We start from the raw sequence: 23,384 nt of genomic DNA, 5'->3' as shown, positions 1-23,384 counted from the left end.
ATCACTAGAGTGACATTGGTCCCTTGGTGCCTCATTCACAGTACAACTTTCAGAATATTTGATGCTGCTGCCCAGGGAAGAATTTGCCATTTATTGAGGTATGACAATGTGCCAGCCATTGCATAATCAGCAAATGAAAAAAAAAATGAATGCCTTAGAATCACTTCTTCCAAGTCCACTTAGGAACAACGCTGGAACAGGAAAAAAAAAAACAAACCTTCAAAAGTTAATTCCTTTTAACTTAAAGTGGTCACCAGAGTAGAAAAGAATTCAAAGCAGAACCCATTCAAAGCAAATGAATTTAGAGCTGCATTCAGGAGAAACTGAATGCATTATAATGGCACTATAATGACCAAACGGAAACGAAGGGTCGAGTTAAGGAACTGAGCAAAGAGAGAGCTGCAGTGACTCCACCACTGGAGGACTTTTAATGAGCTGGCACTGTGAATGCCCCAGTTAAGTTTCTCTCATCAGTCTTCCATTTCATAGTAGCCCGTCATATACAGAAACCATGAAATTGTGCAGGCAATCTATAAAGAGTGGCTCATGCTGGATGCCATGAGACATGCAAGGCACCAGCAGTGCAATCCCAGCTTCTAAGACTATCTTGATTTAGAAGATGATTCAAGTTAGGCAATATTTAAAGGTAATGGATACTACTTTAAAAATGTTAAAAAGTATTTTTAAAATTATGCTTAATTGGATTTTATTTGCATTGCCATTTTGCCTACATGTATGTCTGTTCATCATTTGCATGACTTGTGCCTAAGGAGACTAGAAAAGGGTGTTGGATCTGCTGGGACTGGAGTTATAGATGGTTTGGGGTGTGGGTGTTGGGTTCTGAACCCAGGTACTCACAACAGCAGCAATTTGTCTTGACTGCTGAGTCATCTCTGCAGGCTCTCCAAATATTACATATATATTTTTTTTAATGGGAAGAGGTTAAGACTGAAAAAGAAGACATATATTGACACTGTATGAAAACCAGAGAGTTAGGATAGAACTACTACAACTCAGGAAAGAAAATTGGCAAGCAAGGAAGGCCTCTTATGCCTGATCGTCAGGCCTCAGAGTCTATTGCCCTTCTGTCACTAGCATGGCGTCTCAGCCCCACTTCCCTTTATTTCTGTTTGCAGTTCTCTCTGTGATGATGGAATTACCAGATCTCTGGAGAACTAGTCTCATCTTCTGCTAAAACACGAGCCTTAAACACATATAAAGGAGCAAGAGAGGACACAAGACTTTCTTGTGGAAAAGTCTGAAAAGAGAAACCAAGCCTCTAGAGGAGAGAAATCAGGCATAAGAGTTTTACTGCTTTCACCCGGACTGCACTAAGGAAGACACTGAACAGTCTTACTCTCCAGGGGCAACAGGAAGCAGCTTTTCTTTGTGGTTTTCAGGGGAAAGAAAAATGTTTTCTAGTGCCCATATTTCTTTCATGTACATGTAAATGCATGTGTGCCCTATGTGTATGTGTTAGGGTTAGGGGCACTTGTGACTACTCACAAGTGCCCCTTGGGAAGGCCCAAGAAAGATATCAGGTTTCCTGCTCTATCAATATGTGCCTTATTCTCTGAAACAGTGTTCTGGTTTTGTTTCTTTGATTTGGTGTCTGTTTCTATGCGTATGTGTTTACGATGTGTATACATGTGGGTATGCATTTACACCATGTTTGTGGGCTCATACATGTGCAGCTGTGTGCATATGTGTGTAGGTCTTGGGGTTGATGTGGGAATAACCATCAATCATTGTTACACCTTATTCTTTGAAGCAGAAGCTTTAAATCAACAAAAGCTAGCTTATAAGGATAGTTTTACTAGCTGGATTGCTCCAGGAATCCTGTCATTCTCAGCTTTCTATACTACAATAACATGTGGGTTGCCATGCCCTCCTGACATTTAGGTGGGTTTTGGGGATCTGAACTTAGGTTTTTTTGTTTTACTTCTTGCAAGAGCTTTGACTGCTATAGCCATCTCTCCAGCTCCAAAGAGGGCTGTTCACTGAACCTGCCACTAATCTAGAGGCTATCAAGCCCCACTGATAGTCCTTCTTCCACAGCCCCATGGTTTGGTAACTATACACAATCTTTAATTGGCATCCCACCAGTGAATGGGGCTTCTCTATTAAAGTATTTGCGTCTTCATAAAAAGGACTGGAATGGGATCTTGGGGTCATAGTGAACACTTACAAGTTTAAGAAAAATAGTGAAACAGAGAGTTTTGAAATTGAAAGAATTAGATTTGTAGCTGGAGAGATGGGTCAGTTGTAAAGTGTTCATTCTAAAAGCATAAGAATCTGACTTTGAATACACAAAATTTGACTTTTCTTGTGTGTGTGTGTGTGTGTGTGTGTGTGTGTGTGTGTTTCATGTGAGTACTAGAAATTGAACACAGGTCTTCCTGCTTGCACAGTGTCTTAAGGTTTTATTGCTGTGGAGAAGCACCATGACCAAGGTAACTCTTACACAGGAAAACATTTAATTGGAGCTGGCTTACAGTTTCAGAGGTTCTGTCCACTATTATCATGGCAGGAAGCATGGTAGCATCCAGGCAGATGTATTGCTGGAGAAGGAGCTGGAAATTCTGCATATTGATCTGAAGGCAACCAGAAGGAGAATGTCTCTTCTGCACTGTGTGAAACTTGAGCATAGGACCTTGAAGGCCACCCCCACAGTGACACACTTCCTCCAACAAGGTCACACCTGTTCCAACAAGGACATACTTTTTAATAGTGTCATTGCACACAGAAAGTGTAATATTTGCTGAGCTCTCTTCCCAGACCAGATATAATTTTCAAGACATACTATGAATCTTCTTTTAAAAGTTTATCTTGAATACAAATCATGTATATTTAAGCCAAAGGAACCTTGAGAATCTGAAATCACAGAGGGTACATATTCATTCAAGGTATTAGCCTTAGTTTAGAATGATGCTGGACATGAATTTTTGATGTGCAACATCTCACCAGTTCATTAGAAGCAAGAAAAGCAAGTGGCTGGTTATTTATTTATTTATTTATTTATTCGTTTATTTATATGTTTTTATTTTTATATCCAAACCACTGCTCTCTCTTTCAGTCCCCCTTCAAAGAGTCCCTCCACCCATCCCCTTCTCCTCTGAGAGTTTGGGGCCTCCCTGGGCATCCTCCACTGTGGCATTAGGCACATTCTCTCCCACTGAGGCCAGACAAGGCAGCCCTGTCAGGTGTAGATTCCACAGAAAGGCAACAGCTTTAGGAACATCCCTACTCCAGATGTTGAAGACTCCAGATACATGGAGACTGAGCTGCACAGCTGCTACTTATGTGCCAGGGGCCTTGGTTCAGCCCATGTATGCTCTTTGGTTAATGGGTCAGTCTCTGTTATTTGACTCTGTTGGTCTTCCCTTGAAGTGAAATAGCAAAATTTCCTAAAATTTAGTATCAGAGAAGATTTTCATCTCCCTGATATCCTTTGGGTGCTAATTTCTTTTTCAAGCCATGTCTTAAATTCTACTTTAAGTCAAAGATTGATTAAATTGTGTATAGGACTATGTCACTTTCTACATTTATTTAATTCCTGATTTTTGTCATTCTGGTGAATTTTGAATTTGATCATTAAAACTATATATTCAAAAATATAATCCTCATCATAAACAATTGGGAAACATAACAGACTTCATTCTAATAATTGTATTACTCATATTATTTAATATTTTAAAGTTTTAATCCACATGAATATAGAAACACTGCGTTATGAGTATGGATCAGAGCTTGGTGCAATATCCACATATCTAATATAATGCAGTTCATTTAGTTTAATAGATATCACACAAGTGAATTTATCTCTTCATAAAGTGAAGCCTGGTCAGACTGGGATGGGATCTTGAGGTCATAAAAATAGTGAAACAAAGAGTTTTGAAATTGAGAGAATTAGATTTGGAGCTGGAGAGATGGCTCAGTTGTAGAGTATTCATCATACAAGCATAAGGACCTGAATTTGAATACACAAAACTCACACACAAAAGCCAACCTGGCAGTACATGCCTGTACTCTCAGCACTGTGAGTAGAATAGTAGAGACCGGAGAAATATTGGGCTACTGGCTAGCCAGTCCATCCAAATTAGGAGGTTCCAGGTTCACTGAGAGGCATAGAACCTAAAGATAAGGTAGAGAGCAATTGAAGATCATATTCATTGGATCTCTCATTGCACACACATGTACACACATAAAAAGCTGAATGTATATATACATACATGCACAGACATACACACACACACTAGATAAATAGAAAGATAGGTAGATAGATAGATAGATAGATAGATAGATAGATAGATAAGGGGGATGTAATTAATAACAAACCTCTTTATTTAATAATTTGCATAGGGGAATTTGTGTGTTGTCTGGAAACAATAGGGCTGGCAGAGTAACACTGTGTGAGGCTAGAAGGTAATCCAATTCATCACAACTCAGTAGCTGCTTTTGGTTCAAACTTCTAGAGTCTCATACTGGGCATTGTATTAGACATGCTTAAGTACAATACAATTTTTGAAAAATGGTTTTTTTTTTTGTGTGACAATTATCTCAACCCTATGTACACAACAAAGCTCAAAGCATGGCTACATCAGAACAATGTACATGTGACCTCTTCCATAAAGGTGGGTTCTATAGATTGACTGAGAAAAAAATGCTCAAGATAAGGATCTAAGGAGAATGACTTAGTACAGGTCACAAGGCTGATAACCTCATCCATTCCAGCCTTTTGGGCATAAAGCAGGCTATACCTCTCTTTTGTTGAAGAGACAACCCAGTTTGTTTACCGTTTCTGGTTTCCCTAGTACTTACCTGTGAACACAAGGACCTCATGCTCTCTACAAATTTGAATCACAACTCTTTCCCTCAACATTTCCCAATCAGATACAGAAGTAAGTGATCAAAATATCCCTTTAATTCCAATTCCAGGGGAAACTAACAGAGAACATTTACCTTTCCCCTAACACATCCACATTTAGGTCATCTATCAATGAGGAAATCAAGAGACTGGAGAGCAAAGTAAATAATCAATGGAGGACGATGTTAGTGTCCACACTTGTTACACAGAAAGACCTGTGCTAGGCTAATTCTATTCACTCATTCACTTGTTGCTTATTTATCAAACATTGCTTAGTAGATCCTATGTGCTAGATAGACTTATAAGCTTAGGGTTTTATACAAGAAAAGAAAAGAAAAGAAAAGAAAAGAAAAGAAAAGAAAAGAAAAGGAGGGGAGGGGAGGGGAGGGGAGGGGAGGGGAGGGGAGGGGAGGGGAGAGGAGAGGAGAGGAGAGGAGAGGAGAGGAGAGGAGAGGAGAGGAGAGGAGAGGAGAGGAGAGGAGAGGAGAGGAGAGGAGAGGAGAGGAGAGGAGAGGAGAGGAGAGGAGAGGAGAGGAGAGGAGAGGAGAGGAGAGGAGAGGAGAGGAGAGGAGAGGAGAGGAGAGGAGAGGAGAGGAGAGGAGAGGAGAGGAGAGGAGGAGAGGAGAGGAGAGGAGAGGAGAGGAGAGGAGAGGAGAGGAGAGGAGAGGAGAGAAGAGAAGAACCAGATAAACTAATAACCATTGGTATAGTTGACATAATAATTATGGTAACTAATATTTAGTTTCTCCCCATACAATTTTGCTCCCATATTGCACTAAGGACACTAGGAATACACTAGGGAACAGACAGTGGAAATTGAGATAATTACTTTATTTGTGTCGCCTTGTTCATCACTCAGCATCTGCTTTGTGAATGTGTGCTCATATCATCTCCATGTAACTCAGCAGAAGCAAGTTGTTTAAAGTTGCACAGTCAAACACAGCTTAGATGCTATACAACCGAGGGGTGGATGGTGGGCAAAGTAAGTGTTAGGAGGTGAGGTCAGTGTGATCAAACGCAGAGTCACAGAAGAATACTGTAAACTGGGGGTCTTCCTAGGAAGAAGATTTTACTTTTTCTGATCATGAAATTTGAGGATGAGAAAAGTTGCAATGTGGGAGATAGATGATTTCATGAAGAGTTGAATGATCTATGTATGCTTTGATGGAGACAAAACTAAGTCATCCAATCATTTGCAAGGTGTTCTATAGCTTTCCTCAAGATATGGTAAAGAAGATTAAACAATGATTGCTCATGGATGGAGAAATTGGGGGTACTGGGGATACAGTCACTAGATAAACAGGAGTTCAATGGACCCAGTACAGCTGGGTGTAGTGCCATGCATTTGCAGTCCCAGCATTGAAGGTGGAAGTAGGAATAAGAAGTTCAAATTCATCTTTGGCTACATTAGAAGTTCAAGGCTAGCCTAAGATGCATAAGACTTAGTCTCAAAAGAGAAAGATGAGAAAACAAACTAGCTAACAAAATGATTCGATTCATATTCAGAATTAAGATGCAGAATGTTTCCATGGGATGGAACCAAGGTGGCAGATAGAAGAGACAAAGTGATAGCAATCCCACAGGTGAACTCTGGAAACACAGGAGACTCCTGAGTTTTGAATTCAGGTCTGGAAAGTGTACACCTGTTTCATCAGCAGGTTCCCACATCTGTTCACATCTAGCCCAAAGCTGATGATTCTGGAGGCTTGCTCCTTTTCCCAGTTTTGTTCAGTCTTGGATGCCAGCACATTAGGACGGTGACATTCACATTCAGGATGACTCACCCCATATTGGTTAATCTAGAACTGCCCTAACACACACACACACACTCACACACACACACACACACATGACTCGCTAGTGGCATTTCTTAAGCTAACCAAGGGGACAACCAAAATTAACCATCACTGTTGCAATAATTTACCTTCTTATAGAACCCAAGTACATGGTCCCTTTCTTTCCCCTCCTCACTTTCTCTCTTTCCCTCTCCCTCAGAGATTTATGATCAATGAGCTCTTCAAACAAGTCACACATGTAACTGCTTGATTGAAACAGAAACCAGGTGTGTTACCTTCCAGATGGTTTTTCTGTTTGAGGATGGCAATGGAAGCCTTTGTTTAAGGATATGCAACTAGAAGGTGGTGACTTTCCCTTACCCTGGGTTACCAAATAATTACATTAGTTAGTTGATTAAGCTTGAGTGGGTCTTTATTTGCTACCACAACATAATTTTACCACCCTGGCTATTGAGGAAGTCCATGTCAGTGGATCACAGGGCTGTAAGTGTCTCCTGGTTTTCCTTTGAAACACTCAGTTGAGTACAAATGTGCCTTTTAAAAACTGGCTGCCCAGTGATCAAAGTCCGGTTTCCTCCTGTGATCTAAAACCGAGAATTTTCCATGACCATGTAAGAAATCTCTAGCTGATCTTTAACTCTCTCTTTTTTCTTGAGCCTGAGTGGCCTAAAATGTATTTTCAATATAAAATGCCACATTGCTACTATACACAGTTTGTTTTTCAGCATTCAAATGGGGTATGAGGGCAAGTCAATCATTGTTTATAGCTGCTTGAAATGAGAGATAGGAAATTGTAAGAAGATTGACTCCAAACTCACTCTTTTATAAGTGTGTGAAGAGCCATTTGATGCAAGAGTCAGTAATATTTATTGAATTTCCTAATACAACTTTGAATTAGGAGTATGCGGTAGTTAGTCTTTATTTTCAACTTGACTGGATTTGGCTTGCCTCTGAGGGTATTTCCAGACCATTAACTGAGAAGAGAGGGAGAATCCACTTTTAATGTGAGGGCATCACCACACGGGCTCAGGGCCCAACCAAAATACAACAAGAAAATAAACAGTGTGTGACTTCTCTTTGGGAGACATGTAACCTACAACAGACCAAACCATTTTATCCTCATCTATCTAAGTGAACTGAATGGGTGCGAGAACTATGGCAGCTATATCTCCAAGAAGTTTAGTTAGCCTTGACAATGACTAAGGAAAGCTGTATCCCTGCAGGCAAACGCAGCTTGCAAGATATTGCAAGATATTCTTTGTGTTTCAATTCAGGGGATGTGGTGTAGGGAATTATGATCTTTCCATAAGAGCTTTAGGTTGCATGTGTTGTGGGGCTGTGCTGTAGTATTGTCTAGGTCACAGAGAAAGTTTTGAATCCTTGCAGTGGAGAAGGATGTGCAACAAAGTGAATTGGTGTTCTTTTGGTCCATCAGCAAAGAATTTTCCTTTAAGGAAAAGATAAAGTTTAGAACCGTTGCCTATCAGGACACATTTCTGTCTTTGATTTGAAGGCAACAAAATACAATTAAGAGGATTCAGTGTGGTTAGACTCCTGTGGTGGTTAAGTCTTGATAGGGTAGTTTGGCCTCTAGTGCTACAAACACTTAGCAGGAATATCAGTGGGTGTTTGAGCTGAGATTAGAGATCCTAGAACTCAAGACCCAAGATGAAAGATGTATTCATGAGAAAGACATCCTGGCAGAAAAAGGAAACAAGAGGCACTGTCGTCCACTTACCAAGTTCAGTTTGGTGGGAGGCTGGGATCGAAGGTGAGTTAAGGGCAGGGATGTTGTGCCTAGTTCTAGCCTTGACTTGTTCTGGATACTGGAGGAAAGACTACATTATGAAATGGTACGTGACTGACTTCTCTTGCCACTGAACCCAATTTGGCTTTTGTGTTTCCATTACTAAGCCCCATATAGTTTCTTTCTAGCAAGCCAGGCCAGACTAAAGAGGGAAAAGTTGCTGTTTTCACGCTCAGGCACACTTATAGTGGCTTACACATAAATTCCACGCTTAGTTTCAAGCCACTTCTCATTCTTCTATTGGCAGAAGCAGTCTGGGTTTTCTTGGGCGCCAGGAACCGCCCAAACAGAAGCAGAGCAGGGACTCCCCCATTTCTCTCTCTCCTGGTTCCGCCCAAGAGGGAGCCAGCGGAGCTCAGCTGTATGGGGAGGGGGTGGGAGGGCAACCAAACAGCTAGGTTTCCCTGCAAGGAAAAACTGGCCCCATACAGAGGTGGTGACGGAGAGGGGCACCGCTAATCAGCAACAGTAACCGGAAGGAAAAGAGATACACAGCCTGAACCTTGGAGGGTGGCCACCCACCCGGAATCCCCGGCCCTCCCGCTCCTGCGTGTGTGGGCGGATCTGGAATCTCAACACAAAGGGAATCCTCGGCAGCAGGAAGTGCATCACGAATAAAGGGGACCGGGGCGGGGACAATGAGCCTCCTCCTTTCCCTTTCCACCCCGCCCTCACGGAACCCAGAACCGCAGCGAGGAAACCCCTAGAGTCCCTCATCACTCCAGGATCCCCAGGGATTGGAGCAAAGAGCCTCCGCCAGATGTTTTGGGGCTGCTTGCACCTGCTGCCACGCCCGGATCCTGGAGGAGGGGACCCAGCGGTTGCTGCAGCACTGCAGACACCTGTTCGCGTTTCCCTCCTTCTTTTCCGGGTGCAGCAGCACCTGGGCTTCTGTTTGTTCACTCCTGGGCTCTTAACTTTCCCTTTCTTCCATGCTAGGGCTTCGGTGGAACCAGGGCTCCGCAGGTCCCTTTGCCCTCCCGCAGGGATGCACCCTAGGGTGGATTTCTTTCGGAGAATGTAGGTGGAGAGGGAGTCCCCTCCTGAGCCCTAGGGAAAGGGGCAGGGAGACCGCTTTTAGTTTTTCTGAAATACCAGCAGTTCCTGGCGCCCCGTCAGTCAAGGGGCTGAGGGTGGGGTTGGGGGACCCTTACCGCGGTGGAGAGGGGATCACATTGAAACTGTTTTTACACGAAAAAACAAAACCAAAAAAACCCTAACTCTCCTCTGTTAGTTCCATGTATTTTATAAATCAATAAAAATAAGCAAACTTTTCTAGAAACACTCTATGCACACTTCATGGGAGAGTGGGAAACCATTACCCATTTAAGAGGGGTTTTTCCCTTTTAGTTTTGGTGGTTGGGGGACAGCAATGAGAATTTGGCGAGGGAGTGTACCTGAATTTCCTTTCAGAGCTGAGGAAGGAGAGTTTACAAAACCTCACACCTGGAGAGACCCTGGTAATCAGAGTGGCAGGCACTCGGCTGACTTGGAGCTGGGGATGGCAGGTGCACCGGAAGGGGGACACCTCCCTCCGGAGCCCCAGGCTGCCTTTGCTACCTAGGACACCACGGTGGGGTGCCTCCCCCTCCTAAGTTCTAGGCGGAGGCGGGTTACCTGCGGTGACCTGTCTCCTCCTCTCCACGACACCACACCCACGGGACTCTGGTCTCCCGGGAGAGGGACAGAGCTGGAACAAAGGGGTCTTTGTTCCCAGCTCCTGGGGGGCGGGTGTTGCTCTGGCTCGCGTTTCTCTGTTCCTCAGCGTCCCTGGGGGTACTCGAGGCTTAGCACCGCAGTCTCCCCAGATGGGGCGCCGTCCTCCACGACCCTAGAGCGCGGGTCAGGGCGCGGCGCCCCGGGCCACCGTGAGCTCTCGAAAGGCTCTACGGAGAGACCCTGGGGGTGTCTGTGCAGAAGGAGGAGGGAACGGAGGAGGAAGCCTGGAACGAGGCGGGTTCAGAGCTATGATCACGGGCTGCTCTGGTCTTGGTGCAGCGGCCGGGGAGTAGCTCCTTCTGCTGCCACCCCCTTTCTTTGCCCGGCCCCATCCTCTGCACGCCTGGCCCCCCGCCCCTGCCGTCATCACGCTCCTGGTGGCTTCTTCCAGCTTGGCACTTTCCTACAGAGCCATCCTTGTGGACAAACTTTGATGGGGAATTTCACACAGCGCTGGAAAAATGCCGGTTATGAAAGGATTACTGGCGCCACAGAACACCTTCCTGGACACTATTGCCACCCGTTTCGACGGAACACGTAAGTAGGGCTTGCTGGAGTTGCCCGTTTCCCTAGGATGGTTTTCTCTTCGACTTTTGCTCCCTCTCCTCTGTTTCCATCCGCGCAATAATTTGCCTTCATGTCAGGGTAGCCAGTGTATCTTTTAGTGGAGAAAGGAAACAAAATAAAACAAGATCCACCCCCCCAACACACACACACACACACACACACACACACACACACAAATCATAAAAGCACTTGGTATTGGTTTAGGTGGATCACTTGATTGCCTAGGTCTGGAACACAGAAACACAGGTCTGAAAATGATCAACAATTCGCGGTAGGACCTGTGCTGTGCTGTACCTTGAGTAGCTTGGTGCAGGGTGAGATGCTCTGCACTTTATTTTTCTAGAGTTCCGACGCTGCCCGGGTTAGAGTTTGGAGGTTTTCCAGACTCCTATGATTTTTCATTCCACTTTAAGAAATCCTGCATAGATTCATGGAGGCCAGGTGTGAGCTGTCCATAGACTTTTCTGAGTGTTGGAAGTCTCTCAGAATCTCCCCTCTTAACTCTGAAATTACCGCAACACTTGAGGAAAGACGATTGAAGAAGGAGGAGTTGAACATTGTGAAGACTAATTCGACCACAGGGAAAGTTTCAGAGTCTTTTGAAGTGAAATAGTATTGAATATCTGACTTCTTGGGTTGGGCTGGGAAAAAAAATCTGAGTGCAGATGAGGTGTTTTGTGTCCTTCTGGAAAAAGCCCGGGATCTTTCAGGACCACGGTCAGGTCCTCTCCTCCTGGCTTCTTGTGCGGGAGCCTGGGGATCTTGTAATTGGTTATAGCCCTGTCCTTAAGAAATGCTGGCAGTAGGTCCCACCAGGATACCTACATCTTCATTATAGGAAGTTTCTGTGTGCTCGTGGCCCCTTTCCTGTCTGTTTCATAAGACTTATATAGACTCATTCATTCTAAAAGCTTTCTCAGCAGTTCAGAGTGTTTCTATTTTATATTGTGGCTGTGCATCTCTTGGAGCCCGTGGGAGATTTAACATCTCCTTCCACTTCCACACAGACTGTCTGGACGCGCAGACCCTTCTGAAAGGGTGGGATACAAGATTTTAATCTTTTGGAAGAGTTGGGCAAGTTTTACATGCTAGAAAGGTGAAGTACTCTTTGGTTTTGTTTGGGTTTTGTTTTTTAAATTCAGCCTCGTCAAGGCTTGCTCACTTTTTTTTTTTTTTTGTAGCTGTTCTTTTAAAATACTCCTTAGAGGTATCCAGTCTTTACCTTTTCATATTGTGTATTATTAGATGACAATAAGAAAAATTATTCCGGCACTAGTTCAAATCCTGTCCACTGACGCCACCTTCATAATCAACACTATTGATTCTAACTGCTCTAAAGGTGGTGATATACTGCCAAAATCAGCATCACTGTCTCTAGCTGCTATAACTGGAATCTCTGAAGAGTGGTTCTGAACAGTTGATGGTTCTTAAAGTTGAATATTCCAAACCAAGGTGATCTAAGCATTAGTCCTGAGTGTATGTCTTGAAGGTGAGGGATTAGAAAATACTGATTCGCTTATGTCATTGTCATTTAAAGTTGAATGGAGGATAGTGTATACTGAATCATCCCAGCAGAGCCCTGGGAACTACCTCATAGTGGCATGTGGATTTCAGTTGCTAATCAAATAGACTGTAGTATAAGAATTTGGCCTCCTTCTGACTGTCATGATAAGCAGAAGTGTACATGTAGAGAAATGTAGGTGTGTGTGTGAATCACACTATTCTACACGTTCTTGTTAAAGAGCAGAAGCTTAGAAAATTTTAAATCCTTACTTTAGAAGCTCATCATATACCAATATTATCTATCTATCTATCCATCTATCTACATGTATATATATATGTATATATACATACATATATATATATATGATATATACATATATATAATATTTGGTGACCATACCTGATCTGTGCTCCCATGGTCTTGAGGAATTCTGGAGAGATGCAGAGTGCACGAAACCACAGTATTCCCAAGTAGTGAGTAACATAAACATTGACAGTGGCAGGATTTTTGTTTACAACATTTAATGACTATTTCTTCTCTCAAGAAACTCTGTTACAAAAAGATTGCTAGTTTCTCATTTAACTTTTAATTTAGTTGCAGAATAACTTAAATAATATGAAATTTAAGTAAATTCTCAGTCATAGAATTTGCTAAATGTAGAATTGTGAAAATATCACTCTTCCAGTTAAAGGTTTAGTTGATCTTATTATGACGTTTTCTTCTTGATACAATTTTTTTTCAAGTAGTTCTAACCTTGAAACTTTTTCCAATGAGCATTCTATTTTCTCTTGATACATTCATAAAAATAATTTATTTTCTTTCAAAAGACAAGGATATATGCAAGTTTTAAAGTATCAAAATTTTAATTGCCACCTCTGCAATAAAAAAATGTACTGAAATTTTATATTGCTGTTTTATTCTGTGTACACTGAGTTAACTCTGTTCATTTCTACCTCATTTCTGGGGTATGTTTTGGGGTTTCTCGTGTAGGTTTAATTATTTTTTATTGGATATTTTATTTATTTACATTTCAAATATTATTCCCTTCCCAGGTTTCCCCTCCACAACCCTCCTATCTCATCAACTCTTCCCCTGCTTCTATGAGGGTGCTCCCCCACCCACTCACCCACTCCCACCTCACAGCCCTAGCATTCCCCTACACTGGGACATAGAGCCTTCAGAGGACCAAGTACCTTTCCTCCCATTGATGCCAGATAAGGCCATCCTCTGTTACATATGCAGCTGGAGCCATGGGTCCCGTCAGGTGTACTCTTTGGTCGATGGTTTTGTCCCTGGGAACTCTGGGGGGTGAGGGGGGTAGGCAGAGGTTATTCTTATTTTGAACAATTCTAATAAAAATAAAAGAGAGAAAAATGTCCTGGCAGACTTTCCCTTTCTAACCTAAACAACACAGAGATATTTTTATTATTGTTACCCCTACTGATTTACTACCAAAGTTAAAACCATTAGAAAAACTCAGGGCATCAGCTAAAGGTCTACCCAGTGAAAAAAATAAATGTGCTCCCATCTAGACATCTACAGCATAATCCTATAAATGTATAGCATGCCAGGACAACAGAAAAGAAGTTAGGTTTTTATCACCCATTGCTGCTCTACTGATCTGCACTGTCACTTTTTCTTCTTCCCCCTCATTTTCATATATATAATTTATAAACCTGCTTGGAATACTACTTAGACAAAATTATAACTAAAGTATACTTATTGAAACATCTCCTAGATTATTTAAATGAAATATAATGAGATGGAGACCAAAAACCCTTCAGCTGTTGAATCCATATATCCCATTTATGGAGAAAAAAGTTAATTACCATAATTTGTTGGATCCATTTCGTGGATAAATGCTTCTCAGTTAAAACCCACAGGCGTATATGACTATCATCATACCCAACATATAGCTCATATTAACATAGCTACTTTCACTGGCTGTGTTTAGTGTATTGTTAACCTGTCTGAATAAATACTGTCTTTGACTATATTAATATTGTCATAAACACTAAAGAAAAAATACTAAAAACATTTAAGGATATATTAAGAAAAAAATCTAGTTCTTAAGTATGAATATAAATACCATCTGATGAAAACTTATAGTCCTTTTTTGGAAGGTATAAAGACATGTCCATTATAAACATGATGGTGCATTAGCCTACAGTTTCCAGACTTATCTAAATTTGAATAGATACTTCTTTCTCTATGGGGTTACTAAGACAAATTGTACCCTGACATATCCTATCAATATGGTGGTACCTAACATCTTCAAAACAAAGGTGGTACTCATTAATATTTGTATATGTTTTATGTATACTTATGTAGCATGACCAAAAGATTTAAAGAAATGTATTAAAGTTAAAATTCTTCCGGTGTGGATGCAGTTTTTATGTGGAGCTTGTTGTTGGGTTGTTGTTATTTTAAGTTCTTCATGTTAGAGGCATAACACAATACACCTAGTGGTGCCAAGGGCAGAGTACGTTAGGGCAGACGCCAGTGCGACTCTCCTTACGTCTTTGCTGAGTTGTGGTTTGGAGAACGTCAACAGAGGCTGATAAAGAGCAACAGACTTCATTATGTCTCAGCCTGTCTATAAAGCTTGTGTGAATACACTTAGGGAGATGTCCCTAGCACTCTACTTACTGAAGTTTGCAAAAATTTGTGCTCATTGGGATTGCTTTGTTTTTGTTTGTTTGTTTGTTTTTACCTGCTATTAATGTAGATTTTGTATTCCTCCTATCTATGTTCAGGAAATCAGAGTTCTATGTTTGTGTTCCATTTCTGTGTAATAATCACCACAACAAGGAGATGTTTGCCACCTCCCCCTTTGTAGTTGGGATGTCTAAGCATGGGTCAGCTGGGTCTTCTATTAGGCTTGCAAGGCCATAAACAAGTTGTCAGCTGCACCTGCTGCCTCATCTAAGGTCCCAGGTCAGACCCTCTGTCCTAAAACAATGGTTGGAAGACTTGTATATTTATAACTGAGGTCCTGGTTTTCTTTCCAGCTGTCAACCAGGCACTCTTCTCAACAGCTAGAGCCTGCCAGGAGGTATTACTGCTCCTTAGCCTCTCCCATGCATGAATAAGAACAGCTTATTTCTCCAAGATCAGCAAGGGGATCTTTTGGAGAGGTTCCCATAAGTCAGAACCCTTCAAGATAATCTCCTTTCTGATGAACTCAAGGTCAGTTCACTACTTATCTTAATTATATTTTTAACCTAAGCCTCATCTGCATATTAATGTGTTTGTGCTCCACATTCCAGGGAAGGGAACTCATGGGGTGTGTATGTATAGGTCAGACTGTTAGAATCCATGTGGGAATTCTTTCTATCACAGCTGGTGTCTCTTTACCATTGTACTAGCCTACTGAGCCACACACCTGCTAGTCCACAAAGCAGGTTTTTGAGCACTTTCTGCTAATAGAGTATGCAGGATACCATACTGAATTTACATCTGAAATCATCAGGAACAGAAGGTCTAACCTATGTGAGATTTTTCTCACATCTGGCAATGGCATATGTATGAAGCAGCCTAGGACATCGTGATAAGCTGTTTCCTCCTCCTTTCATGTAGACGCAATGTGAGAGATGGGGAAACAGTTCTGAAAATGAGTCTCAAGTCTCCTGGGCAAAAGGAAGATGCTCCAATCCCCCTTTAGAACTGGAGGTATTAGTACTTGGTCCTCTGCTGGATGTGGAGACAGATGTGAGTCATCTGGAAGGAGTGGCACTGAATGACAGTCTGTATATTTTAAAGTGACAGGGCTGGTTTTGTTGTTGTTGTTGTTGTTTGTTTTTTGTTTGTTTGTTTGTTTGTTTGTTTTTTACCATGTTAGTGTGGATGAACTCTGGGCAAAGTGCTTTTCTCTGGAGCTTCCTTCTTCCTCCTGACTCTCTGTTTCAGATTCAAGAAAGAACAACCCCTCTGGGTTTGAGGGTGGTTCTGCTAAACAGAATTATGTTTTAAATTTAAACTTATTGAAAGGTGGAGGAAGAGAGGGTGAAGGAAAGAGATGGAGAAGAGGGAAGAAGAAATGGTAAGACACTGTACATTCCTTCTCTTTGGGCTTTGTTCTTCACCTTCAAAAGAACTGTTTTAGACAATCTCATAACATTTGCTGCAATGAACAAGGTATTTATTTGAACTGCAAGACCTAGATTTGTGTCCTTATCAGAAATTCATTGATAACAAGTTCAAATCATTAAAGAGTTATATAATCTTTAAAGAACAACATCAGATAACTTTATTTTGACATCATGATAACAAGAAACAATGTGTATCTAAGAGGTTAAGGCACTGTGCTCACACTTCTTTTCATCTCCACATTTGGCTTTACCTTTAAGCCAACAGCCATGGCAGCAGACATTTTATCTTCTTCACAGAGAACAAAAGGCCTGTGTATGGAGGGCTCTGGGTTACCTTTTTCTGAGATATCCTAGATTGACATACTTCTGGGGCGAGCATTTCCTTCATGGAGAAGGGAATCTCATCCCTTGTCTCATCTTTCCGATAATGTTGAGTGGACATTGTCTATATACAAAGCCATTACACTGGGATAAATCAACCTTGCCTTTTTTTATCAAAGGGGGCAATAATGCATCTACACAAACTGCTACAGTATAGCTCAGAAAGAGCTGGGAGTATTAGTTAGGCCGAGAAGTCTTCACTTAATAAGTAACACCCAAGTAGGAATGCTACTGTATCATAGCATCCAAACCCACTCTATTGATTTGACCAGTGTTTGAACCATGTGCTGCTGGCATTTATATGGGATTTGGGGGAACATACATACCTTGAAGAACAAAAGGGTTAAGATAGAGTTTGGTGGATGATAGAAAACAGTTATGGGAAGGCTCTAAATCCTCGGTACCTGTCAGAACCTAATAATATCTCTCTGCTCGGGTATGGGCCCCATAGACTGCTGTGATCATTTTCTGAGAGAAGTGCCTGTTTTCCCCCAGGGAGTTGGCTTTCTGTTAGTGGAAGGTGTTGATTTCTGGCTGCATAGTTGTCTACTCTTCTCCTCCTGGGTCTTTCACCCCTGAGCTCTACTATAGAATGTTGCCTGTGGTGAAGAAAAAACGATTGCAGGTCTGCTGGAATTCATTCCTGGTGACTCTGATGGCAGGTGTGCTAGCAAGCAGTCCCTGGATGCCTACTGGAGAAAAGCCACAGTTAAAAGGCACAGGCTCACAACTGCTGCATAGGGCACAATTCACCTACACTCTGTGTTGGTTGACAACCATCCAGATTCTAAGTTTTTAATCCATTTTGGTTTAGTAGAGACACAAAAACAAAAACAAAAACAAAATACCAGATAAGACTATAATTTTGCCTATGGCAGCATTCAACTTTTCAAATTTGGCAACTGGAGCAACCGAAGAGTTTTCTCAGGAATTTAAGTGCTCAGATATAGTTCTTAAATTGAAAATTCTCTGGAAGATAGATCATGCATTCTTCTGCTGCTGTTAATGTAGTTATCTGACTCCCTTAAGTCCCTCAGAATTCACTTGTCCCCAGATGAACTAATAATCTTCTCTAGCCTATCAAATGTATTTGTCTTGCTTTGTCTCCTGGCCCTGTTCATAGCAATACCATCCACCCGACTCTTCATTCTAGAGAGTTAAGTTAGCCTTCACTGCCCACATATATAATTGCTTTATTACAGAAATATCCCAGTTTGGCCCCTCATGTCCAGTCACTCTTCATTGCTCTTGTGTGTTAATTTGAGTCCTCCTTCACAATCATGAACTCAGTCAAACTGGACTCCAAAGACAGTGGTCTCTTTTGCCATTGCTGTACAATCAGATTACTTTATACCCAGAGTGACTGCTATTAGGAGTAACATGAGCACTTAATTGGGTCTGTTAGCTTTGTACTAACACTTGGAAGATGCTTCTGCAGCACAATTCAAGACATACCTCCTCTCCAGGTTGCAGACAGACTTAACCTGAGCATACTGCTCACCCAAACCTTGGCGACTTAAAGCTAAATATGCTCTGTGAACCTCAAGACCCACCTCTGAGAAATCTCTAAGGGTAACCAGGGGCCTCCCTCTGCTTTGAAAATAACCTATTCGTCTCTCTAATTAGCTCTTCTAAGCATTCATAGTTCAGCACCCAGCTGTAAACTCTTGGAAGGCCTGGCTTGCCCCATTTCCTGGACTTGCAATAGAGTCTTTGTTCTGCACTTAGTTTTTTAAGTGAAACGTTCTCAAGTTCCTCCAAGGCCAGAGTCACATTTTAGACACATCTAGTTGCCATCCATAGTAAGTAGTCTCCTATGATTATATTTGTTATGAAATGATTCTGTAGGATAGATCCAAAAGAAATGTCTTGCAGCTCCTTCTTTTCAGTTAAAGTTGACAAAATGCAAGCTTAGAATTCTATCACATTTCACGAGCCAGTGATCTATCTGCACAGTCACACTACTATGATATGTGTGTGTAGAACATGTAAACATGTAAACACAGGGTACTCGCTGCTATCACTTCTAGTTTCCATCTCTTTCAGAAAGGATTTATCCTTTAATTTTAGCCATGTCTCACCCATATGCTGTTTGTTTTCCGTCTACTAGATTATGCTTTAAGTACTTGTCTCTTAAAGACTGTTTTAAATTGGTGTTTAAGACTCACATTCGGAAGTACTAAATGTATTCACTGTGCAAGGCAGCTTTGCTCATCAAAGACAATCTACTGTCCATTTTAAAAAGTATCTATTTTCTTTGTGATTTTGATGCTTAGAATTTGCTGATGTACTGACTTTAGGATATCCTTGTGATTGCTTTTTTTTTTATTGTAAGGCTAATCTCCCTGTGAAGATATTCTGAATCTTATAGCTTTTTATAGTGACATCATTTGTATTTTTACTTTGTAAGACGCTTATAAAGAAAATTCTTCTACCTATTTTCAGTTTGCTTTTATGAGAAAGAATTATACTCTCCTGTATCCAGTAGCATATCTTAGCAGAAATGAGTTTGCTTTTCTCTGCAGTAAATTTACAAGACAAAAAGAGCATGCTTGGTTCTCTAGCTCTCAAGTGTAATCCAAAGCGCTTTTCTTTGTTCTTCCAGAGTTTCTTTTGTCCTATTAGGTCTTCTGGACAGAGGTCTTTATCGTACTTGTCATCCAAATGAGCTTCCTGTTTCAGTTATTGAACTAAAGAAACTGGAGATGAGAAAATGTGCTTTGCTGGAGAGAAGGATCTATCTAAGTGTTTCAGCTGTTGTGAGGGTTAAGGAGTCAGGTTGTAGTGGTAGTACATTTGGGGATGCGGGGTGTGATGCTCCTTTTGGGACCAAATATCTGCAATGTTTCTATGCACACTTTAGCCCATATAGCTCCTGAATAAAAAACATGGAAAATGGAACAAGAAGCTGCTGATACTACCCTTGGCAGGTTCTGAGCGATTCCAACCAAAGTAGGCTGTTACTAAAAGCCATAAGAGTCTCGATCTGTCTGGTTCTGCTCCATGTGTGTCCGGATTGGGAACTCCTTTGAGGAATTCACCTCATGCCTGAGCTCCTGGCAACCTTCTTCTTCTGCCTCCACCTGCCTCATGGATCTTTTTCTCTTGAACCCTTACCTACCTCATGGCCAACTCCTTCTCCTGGTTCTGTCCCCTTGGACTCCTGGTCGGGATCAGAAGTCCAGCTTTTCTCTTTCCTCTGCCCAGTCATTGACTGTTCAGTCTTTTTATTAACCAGTCAGAGATAATTGGTGAGCACTCTTTACACCACATTTATACAGAAGCTTCTTCAATATTCATGACAATGCCTGTGCCCTGACTGTAACTAGATCTCAGAGTACAGAAACCAGCATCTAAATACACAGAGCACAAGATCGTTCTTCAGAAAGTTGACAAGGTCCTCAAATTTGCTACTGGTGTTATTTCTTCCATGGAAAGAATGACTTAGAAGATAAACTTAGTTACACTTGTAACTTTAACACTTAGGCAAATACTTCTGCTGTGACTCCATGATGGTGAAAGGGCATTAAGGTCTGTAGGACAGAGCTTTCTAGTTGCAACTTAGACTGCCTTGGGTTAAATTATATTTCAGTTATCTGAAAATATTTTTTTTGGCAACTATCTGTTGATGAGTCCATGGCTCTCAATTTTAGATAACGTATTTAATAAACACCCTGTGTCTTTGTCTCTGTGTACAGGGCTCACATCTTCAGCAGAATGTTGTCCTCTTTTGTGTAAGACCAGCTTGTTTGAGGATATTAATAAGTGTCTATCTATCATTTACACAGAGTTTCAGTCTTGAATATTGCTACATATATGTTATTGAATTATTTACATTGTAAAATACAAAATACTTTCTTGGAAACATGAATTTCACATCCTTCCCATGTTAATTGTTTTTTTTTTTAACTTTAATATGGATGGCTTAATTCGTGTTTCTCTTAAGCTTTGTCGAGTTCTGTGTTGCACTCTGTCATTTCTCATCCTGAAATCACCTTAAGTGGATATCTCATGTAACAACCGTGCTTTCCCATGGCATATTTGACTCTTCTCCCCTGTGAATAAATTCTGTAATCTCATTTGCTTAGTGTGAGGTAAGGATCAAAATATGTTCTTCATCTATCCCTATCCAAATTTCACAATTCACCAGTTCATCTTTTCTGAGATGACAGGTTTATCACATTTTATGGTCCTCCGTTTTTAAACACCTCTTAAAGTTCACCAACTTTCCTCCCCATATGCTGTTAGTTTTTCTCAATTTGATACAAGGCAGAGTCATTTGTGTGAAGGGGATCCTCAATTGAGAAACCACCTACATAAGAATAACCTGTAGGTAAGTCTCTGTGGCTATTTTCTTAATTAGTGATTAGTATGGGAGAGCCCAGACTGCTACTGTAGATGGTGCTATACCTGGGCAGATAGTCCAGGAAGGTATGAGAAAACCAGCTAAGGTAGCCAGGAAGAACAACCAGTCCTTCAGTATATAGTATTTCTCTGAGGCTTCAAACTCTTCCTCTTATTCTTGCCCTGACTTCCTTTGGTGATTGACTGTCATTGAGATGTGTAAACCAAGTAAACCTTTCCTTTCTCAAGATGTTCTTGCTCAGTGTTTTAGCACAGCAGCAGCAGCAGCAGCAGCAGCAGCAACAGCAGCAGCAACAGCAGCAGCAGCAGCAGCAGCAACAACAACAACAACAACAAAAATCAAACTAGAAGATTGGTATCATACCTGTAGTTACAGAAATGTTGAACAATGTCTAAAATTCCCCTTCAAATCTTCCCAGTTTGAATCTTACTTGTCTAACTGTTTTAATAATTGTTTAAGTAAGTCTAATTGGCTTATTTAGAAGTCAATAAGAGCTTAACATCAGATTATGTAGTTAAAAAAGTGGTGGTGTTTTAATGGAATATTCTTGGGAAAAATGAAGTGTTTATAATGTTGAAAATCCTAGTCAAGAACTTTCTGAGTATTTCTACTGTTTTGGGGGAATTTCAACAAAATTCTTACAAATTTCCTGCTTATTTTATTCCTGGAAATAATATCATTGGAACTGAGGAAATGGTTCAGTCAGTGAAATGCTTTCTATGTGAGCCTGAAGACCTGAGTTATCCCCAGCATCTACATGAAAAGCTGCACCTGGTGGCACACGTGTATAATTCTGATATTTCTGTGGAGGCAGGGCATGGTGGTGGTGGTGGAAACAGTCAATCCCTGGTGCTGGCTAGTCAGCCAATCTAGTCTAATTTGAAGTTCCTGGTCCCAGTGAGATACCCAGTTACAAAGCCAATGTGATTCGCCCCTGAAAAATGATGTGCAAGGCAGACCTCGGACTTCCACAAGCACATACACACTGGCAAGTGCACACATTTGAACATGTGGACTTGCACATACACACGCATTCACACACACACATACACACACAATGTACCTTTGTAATTGCATTTCTAAGCAAAATCTTTTCTTTGGTGGTTGTTTTCAAATTAATCATGTTTATTTCTAGAAGATTATTGATTTCTATTCTTTATTTTTATTTTTAGCTTAACCAGAAAAATTAATGATGTTCTAAATTATTGAGAAGGTAATAAATTTGCAGTCTCTTTCTTGGGGTTTCTAGGTTAAAAAAAAACAATATGACTTCAAATAATAAGCTTCATGAGTTCATATTTCCTGGTTTATAACTCCTCCCTTCCTTTCCTCTAATCTTCCCTATTGACTAAACAACTGTTTTCAGATGCATGTTGAGACACAGTGGGCAGAAAGGAAATCTTTTTTTTTTGTTCCTAAATTTAATGAAAGTTATTTCACTTTTTAAATAAAAAATATGTGTTGTCTAGCTTTTAAACATTTTATTATATACTGATGTTTCATTAAGACACTTTGTCAAATACTCCCATTTTGCTAAGTTCTTTTATGAATTGACTTCTGATTATCTATCAGAGAAAATCTCTTCGTTACTCTCAATACTAAAGTGCCACTATTGCACTCTTGGATATACCTTGCCTTGATAGCCATTGCTGTGCTTCAAAAGTTTTGGAGTTGGATAGGTTTATTCGTTGTTTTTCTCTCTTGGCAGTTTGCTGCTGGTGATAATTTTTTAAAGTTATTTTATTCAGTACTTATACCTCTACCTCCCTTTCAACCTTTATTCCACTGTGAATTCTAACTTCTAATCAACTCTCACCCTACCCCCAACCCCCAATGCTAGGTAGGAGAGAAAGAAGGGGATGTAGACCTTTAGACTACTTCCTGCTGATTAGAGTTGTCACATTTCTTGGTGCTAGTCCAATATTTGTCATCAGGATATCTACAACTTCTTCAGCAGGAGAACAGCAACCTCCACAGGCCCTCTTGATGCTCTTTCATTTATACCCTCTCCAGATTTCCCAGAATTAAACGATCTGCAGCTGGCAAAGGTCACAGCCCAGCTAGCGCACGAGGCAAATCATAATCATTTGTGAAGTGGCGCTCATCTCACACCTGGGATTAAAACAAAAACCACATTCATATAATAACTGGCTTGTGTAAATCAAAATTCTCACTATAGTTTGAGTCGTACTGTCAGACACCATGAAAGCAAGTCCTCCAGAGAAAGCCTTCAGCTTAGTTCTTGTCCAGTTCCTCCAAGCCCTGTGTCTAAATGTTGTAGTGTCT

At 41.1% G+C, this 23,384-nt stretch overlaps 1 protein-coding gene and 1 long non-coding RNA gene across 4 annotated transcripts in view; one reads left to right on the top strand and one right to left on the bottom strand.

The window, feature by feature from the left end:
* Window positions 1-4,028: 4,028 nt before the first annotated feature.
* On the bottom strand, window positions 4,029-8,780 carry LOC147000394 (uncharacterized). Its single transcript, XR_015045894.1, has 3 exons — window positions 8,667-8,780; window positions 8,402-8,489; window positions 4,029-4,134 (listed from the first exon to the last, which is right to left on the bottom strand). It is a non-coding gene; the product is annotated as an uncharacterized LOC147000394 (long non-coding RNA).
* Window positions 8,781-10,117: 1,337 nt separating this feature from the next.
* The window catches only part of Kcnh8 (potassium voltage-gated channel subfamily H member 8), a 367,560-nt gene continuing 354,293 nt past the window's right edge, over window positions 10,118-23,384 (top strand). For all 3 annotated transcript variants that reach the window (XM_085832922.1, XM_085832923.1, XM_021149362.3), the window contains exon 1: window positions 10,118-10,726. In XM_085832922.1, the coding sequence (XP_085689048.1) occupies window positions 10,651-10,726 (76 nt within the window). In that variant the 5' untranslated portion in view covers window positions 10,118-10,650. The remainder of the gene's footprint in view (window positions 10,727-23,384) is intronic.

Source organism: Mus caroli, unplaced genomic scaffold (assembly GCF_978045245.1).
Source record: "Mus caroli unplaced genomic scaffold, Mus_caroli_1 scaffold_18, whole genome shotgun sequence".
Taxonomy (NCBI): domain Eukaryota; kingdom Metazoa; phylum Chordata; class Mammalia; order Rodentia; family Muridae; genus Mus; species Mus caroli.
Note: the sequence above shows the minus strand (reverse complement) of the source record. Positions and strands in the feature narration are given on the sequence as shown.